The sequence below is a fragment of the Salvelinus sp. IW2-2015 genome, linkage group LG32 (assembly GCF_002910315.2).
Source record: "Salvelinus sp. IW2-2015 linkage group LG32, ASM291031v2, whole genome shotgun sequence".
Classification (NCBI taxonomy): Eukaryota; Metazoa; Chordata; class Actinopteri; order Salmoniformes; family Salmonidae; genus Salvelinus; species Salvelinus sp. IW2-2015.
In genome coordinates, this window is record NC_036871.1 from 35,134,783 (window position 1) to 35,159,945 (window position 25,163).

The window sequence follows — 25,163 nt, forward strand, 5'->3', positions numbered from 1 at the left end:
ACAGAGCAACTGCATGGTTTCTCTGACTGCCTTTTCAATCATCTGATTCTGTGTTTTTAAGGCAATACCTATTTGTCTGTTTTGACAATTTGGCCCTGCATTTTTCTGAGGATAAGCTTTAGCCCGTTTTGRAGTATGGCTGTGTGTGTGTCTGTCTGTGTCCGTCGTTTCTGTCCTACCTGATTTCTGGGCTCAGGGTTTATTTGTGGTATGTAGAGGCAAGCAATATAACCCCAACGTAATCACTGGAGACCTGTGGCATGCCCAGGAATTCCAACTGCAATACCATGATCCAAGGAGTGGAATGCCAATCCCACATTTTCATTGGACCACTGAGTGGGAAATTCCTTGTTATAATGGACTCATCTCAATTTCCTTCTCATAGGACATGTGTGTGTTTTGCTTGGCATACTGGGAAATACTTTGGGAATACTGTACATTGGAGAGAATGAATTTCGGCTTACATTAAGACCTCTCCTATCTGCTGTTCAGTCAGCTCCTGGTCTGACTTTTCCAGAGGATGACTTTGCAGAGATTGAGATGAATGGATCAACTCAAATGGACCAGCTAGTGTTTTTCAAAGACTTGTGTTGGCTAGTAGAAGTGTCAACGCCCAAGCCATCGTAGTAGTTTAATAATACCACATCAAGCCATCGTAGTAGTTTAATAATACCACATCAAGCCATCGTAGTAGTTTAATTAATACCACATCAAGCCATCGTAGTAGTTAAATAATACCACATTCAAGCCATCGTAGTAGTTTAATAAATACCACATCAAGCCATCGTAGTCAGCTTAAATAATACCACATCAAGCCATCGTAGTAGTTTAATATTACCACATCAAGCCATCTATATATCAACCACCCACTCAGCATATAAAGACTTATCTTATTGTAATTTGCTCCAGGGGCACCCTACCCAACCCTTCCCGTTTTCCACCATGGCTGACTGTAAAACAACACATTTCACTGGCTCTCTCCAGTGTCACAATATAGTTTTTTATGACTTTTCTTTTTTACAATGCAAATGCCATATGGGTGTTGGCACAAAATGCTTGTATTGTGATGTTTGTGCTTGTTGTACATGAGTTTGAATCAACTCTAGAGCTTCTGCTGCTATTTTCATGGCTAGAGAGCAACATGGACTGTGTCATGTTGCATTGTGGAGGGAGAGCTAATACATTGCTGTTCTGTTTTTGTTTTTATCTTCTGAGCTTCTGTTTAACCAAAGGCAAGGCTTCTGAACGTCATTTCACATCACATGATCATGACAGCTGACAGTACTGCTAGTGGTGCTTCTGAAAGCACATGTATCACTTAATTTAACTCCAATAACCTGCTGTTTCTTACCACTCATAGAAAGACTGCACACACACGCACATATACACATACACTAACATATGCGCAAGCACAAAAGGGCACACGTGAGATGATGACATGCATGCACGCCACCACATCTCCATGGAGACCAAGTGATGCCCACCCTGTGAATAAAAACAAACACCAGTGCATGAAGGGAAAATGAACTTTATCGTGCCAGCACGCGTCTCTTTAATGTTACCAATAATGGGATTTTTTTCTCTTTTCATTTGAATACCTATGTAATGATAATGAATTATAACATTTTATTTTTTAAAAGGCTTGTGAATACATACAAATATTTAACCAATATGAATGTAGCGTGTACACGGAATTCGCATGAGAGAATTATTTTCTACTGAGGATGTTTCTAATTTGTTTATTATCATTACGATTGATTGTTCTTTATCTAGAATGAAGGTGGGTTAGAATGCAGCCTGGTTGTGAACTGCTTCCTATTAAAAGGCCATTTGTGTCTAACTGCCATTTTCTGTACTTTATTCTCTCCTCTATTAGAGCATCTCTGACGCGCAGTGATCACATGTAAAAAGACACTGTCCTTCCCATGTACTGTCCTACTAAATCTATCTACTGTTTCCAGAAGCTGTCTGCTGGAAACTGCAGCTGCATCCCGTCTGAATGGGAGAGCTTTGGCAGTATGCACCCCCCCACCCCGATCGTTCATAACCCATGGTTGATATCTACTGCCATCATGTGGTGGAATGAGAGATGACAACGTGCCCAACTTGGGATAAAAAAGGATAGTTCACCCATATTTAAAAGCTACTCGTTTCATTACCTTGAAAGCAGTCTATGGACATTCATGCTTCAGTTTTGATAAACATAGCCCCTGTCCTCAATTTCCAAACCACCCCAAATAAGCATTCTTAAAATGTCATTTACATTTTAGTCATTTAGCAGACGCTCTTATACAGAGCGACTTACAGTAGAGTGCATACATTTTTTCATGCCCTATCCCAGGGTTATTCAAAACTTACCCTACGAGGTGCGTTCAGTTTGATTGAACGTTTGCTACGTTGCAGAGCGGCTTGTAATGAGARACACGTTTTCGTACGTTCTTGAACAGAGATACCTTTGCTCCGTTCGGCGGGTGTGCCGTGAAGCAATGAGTGATGTATTTAAAGGGCAACCCTTCCCGTTTTCAACTGGTCATTCAGCACAGCACCGTTCAATTGAACGTCCTATTACGCTATGTACTGAGCCCTGGTTCTGTTATTTCTGATAATTGCACCCACCTGGTGTTCCAGGTCTAAATCTGATTAGAGGGGAAGAACAACTCAGTTTAGACTGGCGGCCCAATTCGGATCGGTCAAAAGACCAACACAGCCTGACTTGGTTGAAAGTGTGGAATGCAAGGTAACCTCCTACTAGTTACTACTCTACAGTCAAATCAAATCAAATCTTATTTGTCACATGCGCCGAATACAACAGGTGTAGGTAGACCTTACCGTGAAAATGCTTACTAACAACCAACAATGCAGTTGAGAGCATAAGAGTTAAGATTTACTTTAGTTAATTTGGTAAAGCATAAGGTGGTATTCAATTATGTGGTCTGACCATAAAGTAAGCTAAAGAGAGGTGAAAGAAAATGCAAACACAATAGGGTTATTGTTTTACAGTAAAAAAAGAAACCAAAAACAAGATTTTATTAAAGTAGCATAAAAAATAAAACTCTTGATACATTTCTCATAACCGTCAAGTCAGCTCAAATGATATGCGTATACAATTGTTCCGGCTCACGGTTAAAAGGTCCATAAACTTTCAAATAAAATATATTTCAATTTAAAAATTTCTTCAATATTTTTCTCATTTTGTTATAAAATTGGCTATATGTAGTACACAGGAAATAAAGGAAAATAATATGGTAAATAAAAAATCATTTTGAAGTAATAAAAAACGGTCACATTATTGTCTGGGATATTTAGGTAAGCAAATAAATTGTAAAAATAAAAATGTGTAAAAAGTTTTTCCCCTCTAATGCCTGATGGCTTGAAGACATGCATATGGTTAACTTACAAATAATTATACATGTTTTTAAAAACTACACTTAACTTCATTACTTAAGTCTGGTAACTTAAAAAAAAAACGAGATCCCATTGATTGTATTCAGGGTATATACATACAAGTCAGGCCTGAAACCTTGTTTGCTGACGTAACATTTTGGTTCTGCATACAAGAAGAATTAAAGCAAATAGAAAGGCAGTTTCAGGGGGAGGGGCTTGCCCAGATGGGCGTGGCGCTCTCTGGGCCCACCTCTGTAACAAAAAGGTCAGAGATCATCACTCAACGAGCCTCTATAAACCCTGTTTTCAAACCTAAAGGAGAGGGGCGAGGTTAAGCTCAGAAAAAAATGTATCTGCAGAATATGAGAATATTCTGTACCTTTTAGCTGTTTGTTACTGTACATGACCATAACACTCTGGACCATGGAACAACCAGACCAGAACCTACACCAGAACCACCTGGCAAATTCAACTATGGACATTAAGTGACAGAAGTCATGGGCAGTTCTGGAAAAAAGGGGCACTTCTAAAATTGGCCTCCATTTAACACTAAAGGAGATTCACACAAACACTCACAGTCTAGCTGTTCCTTTAAAGACATGGTCACGTCCTCCCCTGCACCTAACTTGTGTCTGCAGGAGCAGAGAACTAAACGTTTGACACCAAGCCCAGCAGGGACAGGTTGCCAGTTTACACAGATTGATCGCTCTCACGTTGAGGGTAGAGAGAAAGAGACCACGGGGTGGTCAGGGTTGTACAGTTAATTCCTAAAAGAGGAGCTGGAGAGGGGACGCTGTGCCCCTGTGCTGCCCTATATGGCCGTTCCTTTTTTCTAAAAACAGTATCTGTGTCAGTAGCAAGTTCGCACCATTAGAGTAGTCTTCAGTCAATTGTCCTCAGTGGCTACTAGCTCCACATCTGTGGACATGGAGGGCCTTTCAAGTTGGGAGAGATATTGTGTATCTAAATGAGGAGGGTTGACTATTAGATTACAGATTAAGACCTCAAGCCGCTGTCCCCTTCACTTGGCTAGCTCATTTAGTCAGGCATCTTAGACACACAGAAGGGGTTTGTTAAAAAGTAGCTTGGCTTCAGCTCTGCCTATACCATGTGAAGTGTGTTCATTCTCTTGAAATGCATATTTTCCTTCTCCCTCCCTGAAGGCAATCACTGATCTGAAGTGACCTTATTGCTGGGAACACCTGTCCACACATGGTAGATCACTGATTAGTACCTCAAGGTGTGAGGGGAGAAAGGAAGGCTGCAGTTGAAAAGTATTGGAACAGGGCCTTCTGTTAATTTGTTCACAGACGATGGACGTGAATTAGAAGAACTGGTGCTAACAGGGTTGACCACTGAGACAGACCGGTACTAACAGGGTTGACCAAAAAACAAGGTTGACTACTGTTCTATAGACGTAGACCAGAGAGAAAAGAACAAGCAACACATTCTGCAGCTGTTTGGGTTTGAACACATAGTGTCTGGAAGCCCTGGATGAAATAGCTACTAGCTGCCATTAGGATAAGTTGATTACTCTCGCTGTTGTCACCAATGAGAATGTTAAACACCTGAAAATGTAGTGTGTGTGCTCATAGGAAGCCCTGTTTTTAATCTTGTTTATCATGGCTTGTCTCATTCTATGAATACATCCGTACGTTCAAAGGGCTACATACTACAACTGTGTACCGTACCATCACAACAAAACCAACCTGTCCACATCATAGTTAAAAACACCATAGGAGAGAGGCAGTTGATGTGAACTTACTAGAACGAAAATACACAGAAAACATATCTCCCAGGATGCCACTGCCGAATGGGCAGGGTGATCCGGGGTTAGACTAGGAGAAAAAGAGCTTAGCTGGGGGAGTTGAGGTGGGGGCTAAAGACATTACAATGTGTCGCTCAAGGTTTGCAGTGCACAGAGAGACGGCTCATTTTGACGCCCCTTAATACTGGGGACGGGCCGCCTCCTCTTAACCAAGATCCCTATTGGCAGAGACATTCCTGTGTGTGTGACATCACCAAGACCAATATTCTCCTGTTGGACTTCAACACACACAGACAGACAGAGACAGACAGAGAGAGACAGAGAGAAACGGAGAGAAACAGACAGAGAGAAAGAGAAGTCAGGGGCAAACCGGACCACAGTTTACAGTGAAAAAGCCAAAACCTATCTAAAAAATATTTAGCTGTCCAAAGCAAACTGTATAAAATGGAAGATCTGGGTGGACTGGGTTTAGTTTGTCATGTGGATGGCTAGGTGTCTACACTGAGCTCCACAAGGGGAAGAAAGAGGAATGGAGCCAAAAACAAGACATGTTTGTTTCAATTACACATTCTGTTGTCAGCTGAGCCTTCGACATGGAATACAACAGTAGGGTTTAATACAAGGCTCGGCTCCGCTTCATTCAATCGAACCAGAAACAAAGCTCAACTCTGGAACTATTGAAGGAGAGAGGGGAGGGTAGAGGGGAGATAGGAAGAGAGGGTTTGAGAGAAAGACAGACCAACGGGGACTGAGTAACTGACCTATGGCATTACTACTGATATTCCTTAAATAACTTAAAACTATTATATTATTCCTATACTGGACGTTAAAACCAAGACATTGAATATCAGTTTTTGAACAGTATAAATATCTTAAGTGTTTCAGTCTTCATTCATAACATCTATGAGGTCCCTCAGCCTCGTCTCATAGGTGTCTCTTTCTGTGCCTGTTTCAAAGTCAGTTACAGGCTCATACCACAATCCCAAAGCCTTTTCTTTACGTCACTATACTACAGCATGAGAGAAAGAGAGTTAAAGAGAACAGAGAAGACCAGAAAAACAGTGTTTCGTATCCTGTCAAAGAACATCGGAAAGAAACCAGAAAGGTGCAGGTCTAGGCAGCTCCGTCGAAAAATATCTGTTATTAATTACAAAAGTGGCAAAGGAAAAGGATTGTGAAAGAAGCAGTCAGATATCTGAAGAAGACGCGAGGGAATGGAAACTATACAGACAGGCAACCTAGAGGCTGAGCGAGGTCAGTCCTGAAGGCTTGTCCAGGTCAGAATGAAGGCCTGAAGAAAGATAAGACACAAGTCCACCGTGAATTCTCTTGATTCCAAGCCCAACTGCTTCTGCAGTCTGCAGAATCAATCAAAATCAGCCCGTCTGGAAATAATATTCATTATTATTATTACTACCATTATTCTTGTCATAGTTATTATAATTAAATCAACATCSGTATAGTGTCATTTCTAATATTGTAATCATTATAGCCCACCCTATTCGCAAAAGTTGTTGGTGTCCGTTCCTCCACAGTTGATGCCCAACTGCAGTTCTCTTGGATAGCCAGAGGGACAAAAAGTGATGTTTTTTAAGATGACACCCCTCCTCTCACCTCCCCTTGTGTCCCCTTCCCTCCCTTGTCTTTGGAGGGGGGTTCATTAGGAGAAGATACGGATGCACTGTGTGGCAGGGATGTGGCAGACAGGGCATTCGGGCTCAGCGGACTGGCAGATCTGTCCGGCGCAGTCCATACAGAAGAGGTTGTGGCCGCAGGGCACCAGTGCCGCTGTCACCTCGCTCTCAAAGCACACAAAACAGTCCCTGCTCCCGCCCCCTGGCCCTACACCAATCAGACCTCCAGCCCCAGAGCCTGCCGCAGCCTTCAGCCGGACCAGCATGCCAGAGGCCAGGCCCACTCCACTGCCCCCGCCCTCTGAGTCTGTGGGAGAGCCTCCGGGCAGGGAGGAGGCTGAGCAGGAGGAGTAACCGGTGGATGAGCCTCCGGAGCTGGATGCTCCAGAGATGGTCCCTGCACCAGTACCGCCCGACTGCAGCCATGAGAGGGCGCTGAGAGGGTCGCTCTGGGCCCGGCGGGCCATCGGATGATCCAGGGGTCCCACCACGGCGTCGGGGGGCAGGGTGGGGGACAGGCGGGGTGTGATGGCGCCTCCACTCAGGCCGCTGCTGTTTCGGCGGAGAGGTTGCTGCTGGGAGGAGCCTGGGACCTTCCCTCCTCCTCCATTGACAAAGGGTGCCCAGATGTTGGCGGCGCTGAACTCAAAGCCCAGCTCCTCAGAGGGGAGGCCAGGGGTGAACCCGCCTCCTCCTCCAGCGCTGCTGGAGCCTGTGCTGAAGGGGCTGGTTGGGCTGCCTCCCTCTGTGGCCCTCCTGGGGGCGCTGTAGCTCTCAGAGCCCATCCCTCCCTTGTGTTGATGGTAGGAGGCCAAGGAGGATAGCTTCCTCCCAGATGAGTGGTGCATGGCCAGGGGGAGTGGCGGTGGTGGAGGGGGAGGCGGGGGTGGAGGGGCAGCATGGTGGTTGTTGGCCCGAGACCAGAGAGCAGCGCCCAGCGAGCCCAGGCCCTCTAAGCTAACGTCGGTTCCGTTGGTGTGAAAGTCGTTGTCTCCCTGGAGGTCCACGAAGGCCCCGGTCCGCAAGGTGATGTGCGTCTCGATCTCCTCCCGGGCTCGGTCCACATTCTCTGGCATGCCCGTCACCTCGAACACAGGGTCCTTCTCCCGGCTGGGTGTCACGATGTAGGTGTGGGTCTGCTGCTGGATGCGCTTGATGGTCGCCCCCTTGGGACCAACCACTAACCCAACCACGCGGTATGGCACCCGAACCTGCACCAGGGGAGGAAATAAGAGTAAGGGTTTTCCAGACCACGTCACCTGACCAGGTAAAACTATGGAGGAGGAAATCACATACCCATAAAAACAGGTGATGAATCACACAATGTACTGGCAGAGCAGTAAAACAATATCAAGAACTGCAATTTAAATGGAACTGAACAGTTGTGAACTAAGTGTATGAAAGTAGAAGTTAGATATTATCATGACCTCTATTCAACGAGGGGGCATTTTAGCTAACCCATATTTGTATATCTCCACAGGTACTTGTGATGCTGGCTACTGGCAAAGGCTCCCTTGTCGTGAAACAAAGATAACCATCTCAATGAAACTCACCTGGTTAAATAAACAACAAGCAAACAAAACATTAGGCTACTGTATCTCCCACTGTGGTTGTCGTACCTGTATGGTGGTCTGTCCAGGCAGGTGTGGGGGTCCTGGGATTGCTCCCCCCGTCCCTGGTGCTCCTGTGCCCGTGGCCCCGGCCTTGCAGCGGGACGCCCGGATCATGGAGAAGTGCTCGGCCGCCGAGACGATCTCCCGCTTGGCCATCTCCACATCTTCCCTGCGCCCTGTCACGATGAACACGGGCTCCTCGCCCCTCACCGGGGTCTTTATGTAGGTGTTGGTCTTTGCACGCAGTGCCTTGATCTTACAGCCTGAGGCCAAGAGAGATGGAAAGGCGAGGAAGAGGGGAAATAACAATGTTGGCCAATTGTGTTTGGCGGAGTTGAGAATTAATAATTTTCAATAGGGGAATTTTTGTGTAAAGTAATGGTTGTTTCATAAAATGAATATGAATAATACATAATATATAGCTACTGTGACTAACTTGATTGATTCAGAGAATAGGACTTTGTTGTGGACAAATGTTTACTAAACTGGTTAAAATAATAATCTGTCCGCACTGCATTCACTGGTTGACAAACAGCATGGCAAAAATATATTTCCATTATGTACGCCTGTAGCTTATTAGCCTCGTAGCATTTCTAACGCTAACCCAAGGACCGCTGAACTGTTTCTTTAAATATGGACAGTTCGCTCTCACCCACCAATAGGATGGGACGTGTGTGATGTCATTCTGGTAGGCAGAAAGCATGGCATTTTCAAACAAAGAGAATAATGCCATAACGTAGCCACAACGGCGCGCCAAGCATAGCCACTGTGTGTATGTTAAGTAGTCAATATTGTGCTAAATGTGTGCGGAGAGAAAATGTGTATGTATTTTGAAAAACGGCAGAGAGCGGTCGACTGGGCTGGATGCGGGGCGAAAACACCGCCCAGTCCCGTGTTCTGCGCGGCGGCCATCCCAACTGCCTCGCTTTAGGGCTGAGTATGAATTACATAAAATTACTACAAATCTAATTTGAACGTGGACGTCAATATAAACACCAGACATATTGTTTAAAATTGGTGAATTATTTCGTACATATCGCTAAATTACTCGATAGGATTCTTTTGTTTGGTGCAGCCTGCTAGACATGTCCAGACTCCCGACAATCTGCCGCTTTGTCTGACCCTCTCCCACCCCTCCCCCCTACCCATGCACCATACACAACCAATAACATCTGTAGTTGATTTAACACTGCTGTAAGGACACGCAAATAAGGCCAGTAAATCATTCTATGTCTACATGTATTATGCGAATAAACAACATCCACTGTACACATCAATAACAACTCTCATAATAACACCAGRCGCTGATACATTTCAGAGACATATCACCACCCAAACAAAGGAAGGCTGTCTGGTGCATGGTCCTATGCATTCGTGGTTATGAGAGGGGTAGTTTGTAATAACTAGACCCTAACATCTATAAGGTTAGCTTTAATAGCTTATGAACTAGCTAGCTACGGCCAAACCACATAGGTAAACAAAAGTGGGAAAAATACCGAATTCTTACCTTGTCTTCCCACTATTTCAGCAACGTGCTCGGAGCTGGGCACAGGTACGCATTCGGTCATGTTGACACTCCTCTTGCGATTGCAGATAATTGAGTTTTGTTCCCCGAGCATGGAGTGAGAGTGCGGGCCAGCCATGTGGTACCCGCCCGATCCATAGTACTCTGGAGACGGGGAGCAGGACGTCGGGGATTCCCGGGAGCCTCCTGGGTGTTCCAGCAACTGCAGGTTGACATAACCGCCGTTGCAATTCTCGGAGACCGGTCCCTGGTTCTCGTCGAGTGGGTCAACGTGCCCTCCACCACCGCCCCCACAGTCCACCTTCTCCAGGGCCATAAGTGACAGCTGGTCCAGGGCGTAGCGGAGAGCCTCCTGATGGCCCTCGTCCCGGGACTCCTGATCCGTTTCTCGGGGCAAGCTGACCCCGTTGTGCTGGCTGCTCACTACCATGTCGTGGTCCATAATCTCGGGGTGGAATAAGGGGCTAGGCATAGTCCCCGAGGATGAACATCCGATCTTGGGTCGCCTGTGGGTGTAAAAGCGCTCTTTTCTGGGAGAGGCAAACAAAGGGAGTTTCAGCACAAAACGTTTTTAGGCATGATAAGTTTTAGAAAACACACAAATGAAATGTACTAAAAGTTTTAAAAAACATTTGCTGTCATACAGCTAGTTAGTTCCATAACTAAATAGGTTAGTGTGTTGTTCGTCTTGGACACCGTCCCCTTCAAGCCTCCTACACTGCTTTGTCTGTGTGTTGCATTCTGTCTCACAAAAATAGTCTGTGTGACTGACTGGTTATCTTGTTGAAATGTGCATCATACATATTTTAATAAGCCAATATTAAATAACACTGAACACTAGATCATTCTATTTTGTCTATTCAATCGGTATCATCCCGAAAAGGGAGCATCAAATTTGGGAAAGCGCTAATCTGTTGTTAGCTAGCTATAGTACGCTAGTTAGCAAACTAGCTAGTTCCACAGTTGAGTCAGTCACGTTGTCGTCCCCTTTGTTTGGGAGTACCACAGCTAGCTAACGTTAGTTGGAAAGCAAAGCAGAAATACTTCAGTTAAATAATTTGTCTAAGCCAAATACTTTTTTTTGGGGGGGGGGGGGTAAAATATCTTGAAATTTACTTTACCCTTTGGCCAACTCCCGATTTTATTGAGTTCCTCTCTTTTGATTCTTGAAGGAATGGTGAGTGGCGACCAGTGCGCTAATGCTAGCTAGCTCGCTAAATTGGGGGGCGTTGGATAAAATGTTTAAAAACGAATGAGAAGGGACAGTCTGTTGATGAGAACCTATTCCAGCCAGATGTCGTTTAGCGGCCCATCATTTTTCGTATCGGTTCGTAGTCTATTACATTTCAATGCACATACCTCCCGAAAATTGTATCTGGATCTAGCTAACCTCTTTCTCTTAGCTGTTCCCTGGTCCGCCGCCTTTGTCTCGCCAGGCGCACGCCGCTCTGCCTGTCTCGCACACAGAACTGACGTCATCCGCGACACAACAATGGGTTCAAAGGCCAAGGCACGCACGTCGCGATTGATATTGTTATTTTATACCTCAGTTATTGTGCTGGTGGATCATTTTCCACATTGGAAATTGATAAAGCAAATTATAATTCGTTTGATGGTTCCGTGTCAGTTTTTGAGAACGTCGTGGGAAATTGACAGTTATGGGTGCTAAGGTGGTGTCAGAACTTACAGGTTGGGTAGAGTGAGTTATTGGGAAAATGGGGACAAAATAACCTATCAACCTCAACATTTTTGTCAAGGGTAGCAGTTCAAGATCACCAACTGTGTCTGAAGGTCTAGAGCGAAAGCAATGTCCCCGTTATTGTGTGGGTGYTTGTCAACCCCTTGAGGTTGACCAAATGGGACAATAACTGAATAATAGATGCCAGATTCCATGTAGTCTCTAGAATAATACATTAATTATCCATTATTGATTGCTATGCAAACTCAAGCTTCAACTTCTGATGCTCACATTGACCTACCTACAGAATCACTACGTAGCCTACCAAACCAGACAAGTCTGGTGAGGAGTCTTCTCCGTCTGCTGATCTCACATAGCAAGCATCTAAAAGAACACAGATGACAATAGACTGCATTTATTGTTATAGAAAAAAAAAAAATTGCTTGATGTTTGACTTACAATTTCTAAAACAGGCAATGGTAACAAATCCCTCTGAGGAAAAACATTTTATTTTACTACAAAGCATAATTTGAACAATTACAATTCATGGGGGGGGTTCCTACTTTCAGACGTCTTCATATGACAGTGAATGATCTTCGCATTCATACCTCAAATCAAGAACAGGTTAAGGTAAACATTTAATAGCATTTAAAACCTGAAAAAAAAAATCTGTTAAATAACTACGGCATAATTGTGACTTGACACAAAGTACATAACATTTTTTTTTTAAATCCCAAATAGGCAACTATCTCAGAGTAATGGAGCAGTCTATGTCAGCCTTCACATCTATTGACAGTTCAATGTAACATGAAAGCAAAAATACATCTACAAAGATTAGCACCATTTTGAACTTATTGGAACATGTGAGCCATGCGAGTCAATGCAACCTCTGTGCAGGTCACTGCTCTTCACGACTATCCAGACTACATTGTTTGAAGAACACCAAACAAGATAAGGATAACAAGACCTATAGGATATATCAGGTCATATGATGCACGTTTATCTATGACTGATTCCTGATGCAACAGGTAGTCTTTTGCTAAGTCCATTTTGAGCCTCCAATTTATCTTACAGTATGTGGTCCCTTGCCCAATCCGCACCCCTCTAATTCTCCACAAATGACAGTGGAACCAGGGCAACACAAGACAGAGCTAGATGGAACCTTTCAAATGGAATGGACTGAGTGGTGCCCCACAAACACACTGTTCTTCCCTCCCAAAAACACACACACACTTCCCCCCCCTTCTCTCACTCTCTCTCTCAAGCACACAAACGTTAACTCTGTTTCGACCTTTAACTTGCTAAGAGTATTCACAAAAGGTAAGACTAAGTTGTCTAAAGCACCATACATACATACATACTTGTCCACATTCCAGACAATTATTGAGGGTAAAAATAAGAGAATTTAAACTTTGAACTGCAAAGCCTTGTCTAAGATCTTAATTCCCCCCCCCCCCCCCCAYCTAAAATCAATTTAAATTGGTCGAAAATACATATGGATTCAATTGTAGTTGGCCGACTTCCAGACAGAAAGACGTGTGGAGATCCCAGTGGGAGAGAGGATCCTTCATGTTGACCGATGCTAGTCAGATCCTGGTGAATATCCTGTACATGTATGGGTAGAATACAGTGTTCCAGGCAGCCCTCTGTAGTATTCACCAACCCCGTAGGAGAGAAACGATCACAAGTAAATCAATACGTTTGTCTATAGCATGTTACTACTGGTATTGTCACAGAATTATGTTAATGTTTTAATTCTGGACTTTACCCGTTCTCTCCCTACGTAAAGTATTATGAACAAACCCACAGAACACAACATTCTAAAAGACAAAGTAACCTCAATCCATCTATTTAATTTCTATATTATACTGCTCTGCTGTACCTTGGCTATACGCCCTCCTTGTCCTCCTGCTCGGTTTGCTCCTTCTTCAGAGCGTCTGCCTCATTGGTGGGGTCCTCTATGTGAACCAACATGTCCGCCATCAGAGCTTCCTCCAGCCTCCTTCTCACACTGTGGACCAGGTCCTCCTGCTTCCTACATACACCACATAGTGGGAGAGGGGTTAGGGAGCAATGATTGATGACAGTCCTCTTGGCAGGGTTAACGACAAGGCCCCACAGTAGCTGGGTGTTGTTGTGCCCTACCACAGGGTTTATATGTGTACTCTACCGGACGTCATCATCGGTAACCATGAAGGCCTTGCAGAGCGGCTGGGCGGTGTTGAGCCATACCCCAGGGTTCTTCACCACGGCTGCGGTCAGCTGACCAGTGACAGGGGTGGGGCTGGTGTGCAGGGCGCTGAAGATTGCAGAGAGCAAGGTCTTGTCTGAACACACAGGCCCAACACCTGGGGACGGGGACATACACAGGGTCAGATAAAACCCAACAATTTTGTGTGCGTTTATATGTATATTGAAACTCAAGTATTCGCTGCTGTGTGTACTCAACATGTAGGCCCCTGGGAAGGTCAGTACCTACCCTGTAGGCCCCTGGGAAGGTCCATGGTCTTCACCAGCTCTTCTGCAATGTCAAACACACTCAGACCACTCAGCTTCCTCTCCCAAAACAGCTGAGGACCAACAGTGTGTAAAGAACAACTAGACATCGGACTCCGCGTGCATCACTTAATGTGATAAATAAATTGAAATCATTGCCACTCAGAACATCTCAAAATGTTTAGCACATTACAGGAATGATTTAACAAGCTTTGATTAAGCTTGTTAAATTGAGTGACTCATCCCAATAATAAGCTTTGAGGGCTAGGCCAGAGTAGATGACTTCATCTCCCTACCATATGGCAGCAATAACATAACAGTATCATTATATCACAACCAATAAGAGCCGAGCATCACTGGACTCACCTGTCTTGGTTGGTCGACAGCTTGTGGGGGTCTGTCTTCACTTTGTTGCTAGGGTGATTGGTCACCTTGGTGACAGGCTGTTTAAAGATAGATGCTGYCTGTCTGACTGGTAAGGTCGTGTTCAGGTCCGGCTTAACCTTCAAAACAGACAGAAACAGGTCAGGGATCATTGTTCAAAGGTCAAACAGATTACACATGATCCTGGTCTACAAAACCCTCTCTCACCTYGATCTGATGGTTGTTGTCGTCATAGCGATGCTTGTGCCGGTTCCTTTGAAGCTTATTCATGAGCATCCTTCCTGCACAGGGTTCAATGGCTTGCACCTCYGTGGTGTTGCCCAGGTAACGAGCTAGCTGGGGCTTGCTCAGGAATCTCTTTCCAGGGTCACTAAATGAGGCAGTAAGACAGGACAGCAAAAAAACATTTGCATTAAATTGAGGTGATAACCCGAGGGCAGCTTATCAGCAACCTGCAGTTACAACTTTAATAATGAGGGCACTGAGGACAAAATAACTGTTTTATTTTGATTAAAAGGTCATGAACAGTCAAAATCATGTTTTTTCATGAAATTTTACATTTTAAGGAAGCCAGATCAAAGTATGATGACCAAAGTATGAAAAATGATTGTTGCTTTATTTACTTAAAAAAATACTTAGTCCCTAATTGGTAGATAGACTTGTCCCATCGGTGCAACTCCCTTACAGACTCGGGAGAGGCGAAGGTCGAGAGCAATGCGTCCTCCGAAACACAACAGCACTGCTTCTTGACACACAGCCGCACCCATGTCGGAGGAGGAGGCGACAGTGTCAGCGTGAATGCGCCCGGCCCACCACAGGAGTCGCTAGAGCGCCATGGGACAAGGACATCCCGGCCAGCCAATTGAGGCAATAACCTGAGGGCAGCCCTCCCCTAACCTGGACAATTGTGAGCCTCCTCATGGGTCGCCCAGTCCCATGTGCTGTGAACCGCATCACAAGAGACATTCCAAACTGGAGCTGTGTATATATATATWTTTTTATTTATTTAAAGATATCTTGAAGCGGCAGGTAACCTAGTGGTTACAGCGTTGGGCCAGTAACCGAAAGGTTGCTAGATCGAATCCCCGAGGGACAAGGTAAAAATCGGTCATTCTGCCCCTGAACAAGGCAGCGAACCCACTGTTCCTAGGCCGTCAAACCCACTGTTCCTAGGCCGTCATTGTAAATAAGAATTTGTTCTTAACGGACTTGCCTAGTTAAATAAAGGTAATTTTTTTTTATATCAGATGAAATTTCAATGTTGTTTGAGTTGATTTCTCTTTCACCAAATTAGCTTGAGATGGTTTTACTGCAACAAGTTGCTTGACATAGGCGTTTCAAAGAGCTGTCAGTCAAAGCGAGCTCATGAATATAAATAGGCACCCTCACCACACAGCCTGTCTTTTAAAACTTACTAACGTAGTTAACCATGGAAAAAAAGTTATTTTTACAAAGACTGTTCAGAAACTTGAATAATTGTTATTACAGTTCAGGAAACTATCATTAATGCATATTAAAACATGATATGAGTTAGATTTTTTTTTAAAGTGAGTTTCTCACTTGAAGTGAGAAAAAAAAAGGGCTTTCGTGAAAGAACTTACACTTGACTTTTCCCCTCCCTTACTAGCTCTTCGCTGATAGCTACTTTATTGAGGAGAAATGTACTTACTATGACTGATGTGGTTGTCCCACCTAGCTATCTTATAATGAATGCACTGTAAGTCACTAAATGACTACAATCAAGTACATTTTTGTTATCAGAGAGCCTCAGCCTGCAAAAATACCCACCAGTAAACCATGAAAGTCTGTCCTAGCTGTCCTAGCTAACCAACAGCACGGTATAACCCTCACAATACTGTATTAGCTAGAAAGTCCACATCATGTGAATCAATTAACACCGATGTAAACATTGACCGTTTAAGAGCATCAAACGCGCGATGTATCATGGGTAAATGTGACTAACTAATCTACAAATAAGAGAGTAGTTATGACACATGGTGATTTGTTTGTCAGTCTCGAATGTTAAACGCACCCAATAGGCTCGTGACCGACACCTACCTGCTAATTAACAAATACATGTGTGATCACCTGCTACGGGAGTGCTGATGTTAGTTTGTTAACAAACGATGGCTAGTAAACTGACGTTAGCAAATCAATGCCTTTTTTATGCAATCTGGAGACGGTGGTCTTTTAACTTTTTTGTTACAGTTTTAGCTAGTAAGAGGACGATTTCTTACTTTAGTGGCCAGCTACCTACCAGGCTACTCCATCGAGGAACAATAATGCCAGCCAGCCAGCCAGACATACATACATACATACATACACGCTTTCCCTAATGAGAGCTATAAAGCTTTCCTGCAGACTTCGATAACGTCTAACATACCGTCTTTATGCTTACTACTTATCCTTCTCAATACTATTTTGAGCAATTCGTTAAAACCTACCTTTTTCTCTCCATGCTTGTTGCAGGTTATGATTGCTGGATATTTGTCGATTAGGGAATCTGCATAGGATAGAAAAATGAGTCTAGAAATTATTGTTGTGGATTTTCTTTCTGTTCAGCTGTGCTCTCCAACATGGTGTAATTGCAGACCGCAATTCGGGGCGTTTTTTAAAATCAGGACACGCCCCTTGGTGCATGTTATTGATCAGTTATTGATTATCAAGAAACTCATTGATATCAGCAAACGACCATTAGTGACTGCCATTTGGTCGGTCCATTGATACCTGCCATTGGTCAGTTCCTGCACCGTCCCACGCATAGCTCAATCATAGTTTATTTTGCGCAATGGTGCCAGACTGTTTATATCAGTGAGATTTCCGGAATTCCGATGTCTCCTTTTAAAATAATGCTTTAGATATTATAGGAATTTGACATTCTGTGGATGGCACATGGTGTAACAATGTTTATCAGAATGAGCATTTAGGATTTTGTACCGCGATGAAACAGCACTAGTAAACATTTACTCTTGTCAAACACCTCAAAATCTTATTGCACGCTTGCAGATACCGACAGACTTCCACTTCCAGCCAGTGCGCTAACGTTAGTTAGCATTGGCTTGCGAAAATACCTCTAATTTCCAGTGGTGTAAAGAACATAAGTAAAAATACTTCGAAGTGCTACTTAAGTATTTTTTTGGGGGGGGGGGGTATCTGTACTTTACTATTTTTATTTTGACAACTTTTACTTCTCTACATTCCTAAAGGAAAGTATGTACTTTCTCCTCCATACACTTTCTTTGACACCCAAAATTATTCCTTACATTTTGAATGCTTAGCTGGACAGTAAAGTTGGTCACTTATCAAGAGAACATCCCTCGTCATCCCTACTGCCTCTGATCTGGTGGACTCACTAAACACATGCTTCGTTTGTAAATTAATGTCTGAGTGTTGGTGTGCCCCTGGCTATCCGTAAAAAAAAAGGTGCCCTATGGCACGTCTCGTCATTTTTCATCAAAAGGTGTGTAAACTGCATTTACCCTCCACTACACCACTGATCTCTACAGTATAAAAATACTGAACAAAAATATGAACGCCACATATAAAGTGTTGGTCCCATGTTTCATGAGATGAAAAAAAAAGATACCAGAAATGTTCCATACTMAAAAAAAACATTCTCTAAAATGTGTTTACATCCCTGTTAGTGAGCATTTCTCCTTTGCCAAGATAATCCATCCACATGGACAGGTGTGGCATATCAAGAAGCTGATTAAACAGCATGATCATTGCACAGTTGCACCGTGTGCTGGGGACAATAAAAGGCCATTCTAAAATATGCAGTTCTGTCACACAATGCCACAAATGTCTCAAGTTTTGATGGAGTGTGAAATTGGAATGCGGACTGCAGGAATGTCCACCAGAGCTGTTACCAGAGAATTGTACATTCATTTCTCTACGTCGTTTTAGAGAATTTGTCAGTACGTCCAACCGGCCTCACAACCGCAGACACGTGTATGGCATTGTGTGGGCGAGCGGTTTGCTGATGTCAACGTTGTGAACAGAGTGCCCCATGGTGGCAGTGGGTTTATGGTATTAGCAGGCATAAGCTATGGACAACTAACACAATTGCATTTTATCGATGGCAATTTGAATGCACATAAATACCGTGATGAGACCCTGAGGATTAATGTGAGGCCCATTTTTTTGAAGGTATCTGTTACTAACAGATGCTTATCTCTATTACCTAGTCATGTGAAATCTGTAGATTAGGGCCTTCAATTGATTACACACCACACACACACACAACCTTGACTAGTTCAAAAGTTTGGGGTCACTTAGAAATGTCCTTGTTTTTGAAAGAAAAGCACATTTTTTGTCCAATTAAAATAACATCAAATTGATCAGAAATACAGTGTAGACATTGCTAATATTGTAAATGACTATTGTAGCTGTAAACGGCAGGTTGAACGAGAGGTTGTTTTYCTGACACCACACTCCGAGTGCCCTCACCTCCTCCCTGTAGGCTGTCTCGTCGTTGTTGGTAATCAAGCCCGCTACTGTTGTGTCGTCTGCAAACTTGATTGAGTTGGAGGCGTGCATGGCCACGCAGTCGTGGGTGAACAGGGAGTACAGGAGGGGGCTGAGAACGCACCCTTGTGGGGCCCCAGTATTGAGGGTCAGCGAAGTGGAGACGTTCTTTCCTACCTTCACCACCTGGGGGCGGCCCGTCAGAAAGTCCAGGACCAAATTGCACTGGGCGGGGTGGAGACCCAGGGCCTCCAGCTTGATGAGCTTGGAGGGTATAATGGTGTTGAATTCTTAGCTGTAGTCAGTGAACAGCATTCTTACATAGGTATTCCTCTTGTCCAGATGGGAYAGGGCAGTGTGCAGTGTGATGGCGATTGCATCGTCTGTGGACTGAATGGGGCGGTATGCAAACTGAAGTGGGTCTAGGGTGGCCGGTAAGGTGGAAGTGATATGATCCTTGACTAGTCTCTCAAAGCACTTCATGATGACAGAAGTGAGTGCTACGGGGCGGTAGTCATTTAGCTCATTTACCTTTGCCTTCTTGGGCACAGGGACAATGGTACCCATCTTGAAGCATGTTGGGACAGCAGACTGGGATAGGGAGCGATTGAATATGCTATTCAACCGATCACTGCCCGCACCTGCTCGTCCATCCAGCATCACTACTCTGGACAGCTCTGACTTAGAATACGTGGACAACTACAAATACCTAGGTGTCTGGTTAGACTGTAAACTCTCCTTCCAGACTCACATTAAGCATCTCCAATCCAAAATTAAATCTAGAATCGGCTTCCTATATCGCAACAAAGCATCCTTCACTCATGCTGCCAAACATACCCTCATAAAACTGACCATCCTACCGATCCTCGACTTCGGTGATGTCATCTATAAATTAGCCTCCAACACTCTACTCAACAAACTGGATGCAGTCTATCACAGTGCCATCCGTTTTGACACCAAAGCCCCATACACTACCCACCATTGCGACCTGTACACTCTTGTTGGTTGGCCCTCGCTTCATACTCGTCGCCAAACCCACTGGCTACAGGTTATCTACAAGTCTCTGCTAGTTAAAGCACGGCCTTATCTCAGCTCACTGGTCACCATAGCAGCACGCGCTCCAGCAGGTATATCTCACTGGTCACCCCCAAAGCCAAATCCTCCTTTGGTCGTCTTTCCTTCCAGTTCTCTGCTGCCAATGACTGGAACGAACTGCAAAAATCTCTGAAGCTGGAAACACTTATCTCCCTCACTAGCGTTAAGCACCAGCTGTCAGAGCAGCTCACAGAATACTGCACCTGTACATAGCCTATCTATAATTTAACCCAAACAACTACCTATTCCCCTACTGTATTTATTTATTTTGCTCCTTTGCACCCCATTATTTCTATTTCTACTTTGCACATTCTTCCACTGCAAATCTACCATTCCAGTGTTTTACTTGCTATATTGTATTTACTTCGCCACCATGGCCTTTTTTTTGCCTTTACCTCCCTTATCTCCCCTCATTTGCTCACATTGTATATAGACTTATTTTTATACTGTATTATTGACTGTACGTTTTGTTTATTCCATGTGTAACTCTGTGTTGTTGTATGTGTCGAATTGCTATGCTTTATCTTGGCCAGGTCGCAGTTGCAAATGAGAACTTGTTCTCAACTAGCCTCCCTGGTTAAATAAAGGTGAAAGAAAAAAATAAACCCAAAAGCACTGAATATACCTAGGTTACATTACTCGTTTTATTAATGTTTTTCCCCATTATCATCACAAGATTGTGGATAGATTTCAAATGGCTAGGGAAAAATACCAGACAATTTTGTACACTTAATTTGATTAAAACAACCATCATGATCATTAAGAAGTTGGACAAAGGAGGTCCAAGAAAACAAGCCGGGTACCAAAAAGTTTGTGCGTTGAACTAAACTACATCATTGTCATGCCAACAGTTTAGAAGCAGAAACAGACTGACTACCAATAGTAGCCAGGCTACACTGAAACGATAATGGTTGATACAGTGAACCGAAAGCAAAGGGAAAAACAGAGACTATGATTTTAGCTTCATAGCCCTCGCTCTGGAAAATCAAACAGTTAAAACCAGTGCGAAACACTTAAGTTAACTGACCCCGAAAAGTAGAATTTCACTCTAAGCTTTAAAATGACAACAGAATTCAATCAAACAAAAAGGGAATAAATATTACAATGTTAATGTCTCAATACATGCATTTCTATTYCCTCCATGTCATTCCATTGGCTGAGCAATTACCAAAAAAGGATGAAAAGTCCATTTAAAATGATTGAAAAAGGTGAAAGCAGTGTTCCTCTTCTCTTTGTCCTGGGGTGGAGTTGAGTCATGGTGCCTGATGGTCTGTTCACACTCTCTCCATCTCTCTTGGCCCGTYTCTGACAGCACAGATTGACCTACAGGCAAAAAGATTGGGTGGGTGTCACAGTCTCTACTTAATACTTTCAAGGACTTTCCAAATCGATCCGACACTGAGGATCTGAGATTATTACATACTGAAGATGCCAGCAATGAGCAGTATGGTGAAAATTCAACATTTAAATCCAAAGGGCAAGGCAGAGTTATCATCCTGTAGGGACACGACACTATTGTCCTTCTCTCAAGAAGCTGGCTCATGTGCAAACCCCTAGTTGGCTTCAATTACACCGCTGCCAGCAATGTTGTGATTGAAGACAACAGCCAGGACCTAAAGCAGCAATTAGCCCTTGATCATGACTCATTTCCATTACATCACACATAAGAGTCATTGAACGAAGGCGTCTTCTGTAGGGGGGAGTTTTGTTAAGAGCCGCGATGCTCAGTCTGAACATTAACATGCATCATTTGCGGTACCGTTTTGGAATCATAAGGACCTTATCATAGAAATCTAAAAAACAATGAATACAAATTGATATACACCTTTATAGGGTTCCCACATGGCCATATTTCCATGTTACAACGCTTGTTTAAGGAAAAAAAGACGCGAGTGTGCTAATTAGCTATCTGCGTCGCCAAACACCAGTGTGTAAACGGAAGATAAACGGCACAAACGTGTTGTCACTGGAAAGCTGCAACGGTTTTAAAACCGGTTAGAAGAGTAAGTGTGTATTTAGCATTTGTGATAATATTTTGATGTGATATGGAGGGATTTATGTTTCTTGAACCGTAACGCAATTGAGATTCGATTCACATTTAGATGGAGTATTTGTCTGTTTTGGCTTCAAGCCAATTCTCCATTTAAACAGAACATGTAAGGTCCTTGGACTAAGGAATAACTTTAGGCTCATTTAGTCCAATATTGGGCTAATCAGCAGTTGAAACAATGAGGGAGTTTGATTTAGATCCCTGGGCTATGGCCTGTGACGTGAATGGGCAAAAGCAGTGAGAGAGGAGTGCCCTTCTCAAATCAAACAGTAATCTGCTGCGCTCAGTCATGTTGGCATCAAGGAAAACATCACTTTTCCATAAAATAGATGTTGGAATTTTCAAACTAGTATTCATTGGGAAGGCAGATAAAGCCTTATCAAAATCAATCACAATCACTGGCTCACACATGAGAGGCAGCCCGGTCCCAAAACCAATGCAATCAACGCTAACCCGTTTCACCCGGGGCATTAATCGAATGCTTGTCCATAGGCTACCAGAGTGAGGGCAGACATTTTTCGGAATAAACGTGGTGAGTGAAAGAAATAGCCCACATCCTACCCGGTATCTTATTCTGCCGCTATACAACTTTGTATGCTTCATTTGTTGGCAACCTTGTTATTTACAAAGTTTTTGGAACAGATTCCTATTGGAACATTCCACAAATTATACCCACCCTACCCCGCGCGGGCAGCCAAGCATTCCGACCTATAGGGAGATATACTGACTGTGACCTACTGGTCAGAACTATTCTAGCTAGGTTTGACAATCTGTTGCAGAGACACCCTGTAAAAACAGGCAGGGGTGAACTGGGACCAGAAATCAGCCCTCACATTCCTTAGAGACCTCACACTGGACAATTTTTTCCCCCTTGAGGCCCCCATTATTAGCCAGACAATTATATTTTTACCAAAACAACTCAAGCCAGATAGGCCCACTGGGCTAAAAATGGACGGGCCATCTGGCATTTGCCCGAAATGCCAGATGGCCAGTCCACCCCTAAAAAAAACAAGTCAAGTAAACCACTTCGTAGAGAGCATACCCTTACTGTGATGCTATGTGCACATTTACTCACCTTCAGCCACAGAAACGCCTCTAGTCATCGTTCTTGTATTTGCCGCTGACGTACGGTACATAATCCAAGATCAAGCGCCAGTCAGTGAAGTGTACCAATGCCACCCCTCCAACTGAACCCCACACCGCCAACGTTGGAACCCTGCGTTGGGGGTAAAATTGAATAGGTAATTTACAATCGAGCTAGGGGATACCTAGTCAGTTGCACAACTCTATGCATTTAACCCAGCCCCTGTGAATCAACGAGGTGCGTGGGCTATCTTAATTGACGTCATCGTCGCCGGGGAAACAGTACTTGCCTTGTTCAGGGCAGAACGTCGGATTGCGGTTACTGGCCCGACGCTCATACTGGCGGCTACCTGCCGCCCCCTAGCGCTAGTTTAAGAATGAGGTACTTAGCTAACTAGTTCTCCAATTGATCAAAGTCAGGTCGGCGTTTCTGGCTCACGGCCTTGGCAACCTTCTACGGGTCAATGCTGCGTTTATTAACTAGCTTTGCTAACATACAAGGCACGCAGTAGCCAGTATGCTAGCTAACTAACGTTTCCGGACATGACCTCAGCTAGCTAAGGGTAAAACAGACAAGGGCAAGTCAGAATAAGACATTGCATTGGAAACTTATTTGATCAAATATCAATAGCAAGATGTCAGTAAACATACATTATCTTACCATGTTCTCGCGATGGAAAAGTATTTCTGACCGATCAATTTACCAAGCATGTTGGAGCTGGATGTTGTTGCTAACCACCAAGGGAAAACCTGGGAAAACTCTGAGCGCATGCCCATGCGAAAAAGGATCTCTACGCCATTTCCGGTTATTTCCGGCGTTATGATACTGATGTTTGTATTTGGCATTGTATTCATGTAAGAAAACTGTGGCAAGACATCAGTAGATTTATAATTGAACACATTTATGAAGATTTTACACTATTGTGGAGAGATGTACTGCTTGGATTCTTTACATACGATATAAATAAGCTGAAACATTTTAATGTAATTAATTTCATTATTCTTTTGGCCAAATATCATATACACAAATGTAAATTTACTAACAAAAAAACTAATTTTCTTACACTACAAAAATAAATTGAACTGTATTTTAAGACAGTTAAATACTCTACTAATAAAAAAAGCTGTTAGAATTGTAAGTGTATGCATGTCCCTTAAGGTCCTTGTGTAATTGTAATGTGATATTGTACCCCCTAGCTCGATTGTCCATTATATATAATCTATATATACTTGTTCCCTCATGTACTTTCTGTATTGATTTGTTGTTAATAATAAAAATAATAAAAAAGATACTGATGTTTGTCGAGACTGATGATTTTTTACCATTGTGGCTACGACTACAGCGCCATCTAGCAGTTGCGTCGGGGATAAATTTACAACTGTAGTAATTTAGCAAAATAAACTAATTTAGTTAATCTGTCTCCTAACCAGCAAAATCAGTTCCCCTAACCTGCCACGATAATTCTCCTTACCTGCTACTTAAACTAACCCCCAGTGCTGACAAACCATCAGTATCTCCACACCGAAATCTGTGGACTGGAAATAAATTAAAGTCTAGGATTAGTCAAGTTTTTCATTCTCTTTGGAGTCTCAATAATATAGCTTTAGCATAGTTATAGTTGATGGAAATTGAATAAACAACTCCAGTAGCCTTCTTTCATATCCATCTTTAGACTGCAATGGAGTACATATATCCATATAAATAATCCTTCAATAAAACAATGCCAGATGAGATCCCTAGTACGAGGCGAGTTGAGGATTAAAATAGAACAGGTGTTTTCATTACGCAGATTGTTGCAAAACGTTTAAAACGGAAGCAAACAAAAACGGAGTGAACTCCTGAATTTGTCCAATAGAAACTCATTTTTCTAAATTTGGTTCTTAAACGGTAAGGGGTTTCCGTAATGAATACACCCCAGGCCGTTGCATTGATGAAGATGCACGTTCTCGGCCAGGGAAAGATTCCACTATATTTCCTTCATTAGC

The 25,163-nt window shown here is 43.4% G+C and overlaps 2 protein-coding genes, 1 long non-coding RNA gene and 1 pseudogene across 6 annotated transcripts; 1 reads left to right on the plus strand and 3 right to left on the minus strand.

Annotated features, from left to right (window-relative positions):
- Positions 1-6: 6 nt before the first annotated feature.
- Positions 7-1,846, plus strand: LOC139023488 (uncharacterized). Of its 2 annotated transcripts, none has more exons than XR_011474617.1 (2): positions 7-759; positions 795-1,846. It is a non-coding gene; the product is annotated as an uncharacterized lncRNA (long non-coding RNA). The 2 variants fall into 2 exon arrangements; XR_011474618.1 differs by having other exon boundaries at positions 7-726.
- Positions 1,847-3,734: 1,888 nt separating this feature from the next.
- LOC111956519 (RNA-binding protein MEX3B-like) lies at positions 3,735-11,424 on the minus strand. 3 transcript variants are annotated; one of them, XM_023976980.1, is made up of 4 exons: positions 11,315-11,424; positions 9,907-10,454; positions 8,406-8,662; positions 3,735-7,997 (listed from the first exon to the last, which is right to left on the minus strand). In XM_023976980.1, the coding sequence occupies exons 1-4, from the start codon at positions 11,401-11,403 to the stop codon at positions 6,813-6,815; spliced, it is 2,079 nt and encodes a 692-aa protein (XP_023832748.1). In that variant the 5' UTR covers positions 11,404-11,424; the 3' UTR covers positions 3,735-6,812. The 3 variants fall into 3 exon arrangements, with proteins under 3 accessions (XP_023832748.1, XP_023832752.1, XP_023832751.1); XM_023976984.1 differs by having other exon boundaries at positions 11,284-11,377; XM_023976983.2 differs by having other exon boundaries at positions 11,046-11,375.
- A 669-nt stretch (positions 11,425-12,093) lies between these two features.
- On the minus strand, positions 12,094-17,094 carry LOC111956398 (methyl-CpG-binding domain protein 3-like; annotated as a pseudogene).
- A 3,570-nt stretch (positions 17,095-20,664) lies between these two features.
- Positions 20,665-23,974, minus strand: uqcr11 (ubiquinol-cytochrome c reductase, complex III subunit XI). Its single transcript, XM_023977995.2, has 3 exons — positions 23,839-23,974; positions 23,170-23,310; positions 20,665-21,367 (listed from the first exon to the last, which is right to left on the minus strand). Exons 1-2 carry the CDS (start codon positions 23,952-23,954, stop codon positions 23,190-23,192), a joined length of 237 nt encoding a protein of 78 aa, XP_023833763.1. The 5' UTR covers positions 23,955-23,974; the 3' UTR covers positions 20,665-21,367; positions 23,170-23,189.
- Between the last annotated feature and the right edge of the window lie 1,189 nt (positions 23,975-25,163).

Bases quoted from the DNA above. Each gene is read 5' to 3' on its own strand.
- LOC111956519 (XM_023976980.1), bottom strand. From the start codon at position 11,403: ATGACGTCAGTTCTGTGTGCGAGACAGGCAGAGCGGCGTGCGCCTGGC. The intron at 8,663-9,906 runs GTAAGAATTCGG...TCTTGGCCTCAG, and splicing joins TGAAATAGTGGGAAGACAAG to GCTGTAAGATCAAGGCACTG. The intron at 7,998-8,405 runs GTACGACAACCA...CCCCTGGTGCAG, and splicing joins CTGGACAGACCACCATACAG to GTTCGGGTGCCATACCGCGT.
- uqcr11 (XM_023977995.2), bottom strand. From the start codon at position 23,954: ATGGGCATGCGCTCAGAGTTTTCCCAGGTTTTCCCTTGGTGGTTAGCA. The intron at 23,311-23,838 runs GTAAGATAATGT...CCCCCAACGCAG, and splicing joins TTTTCCATCGCGAGAACATG to GGTTCCAACGTTGGCGGTGT.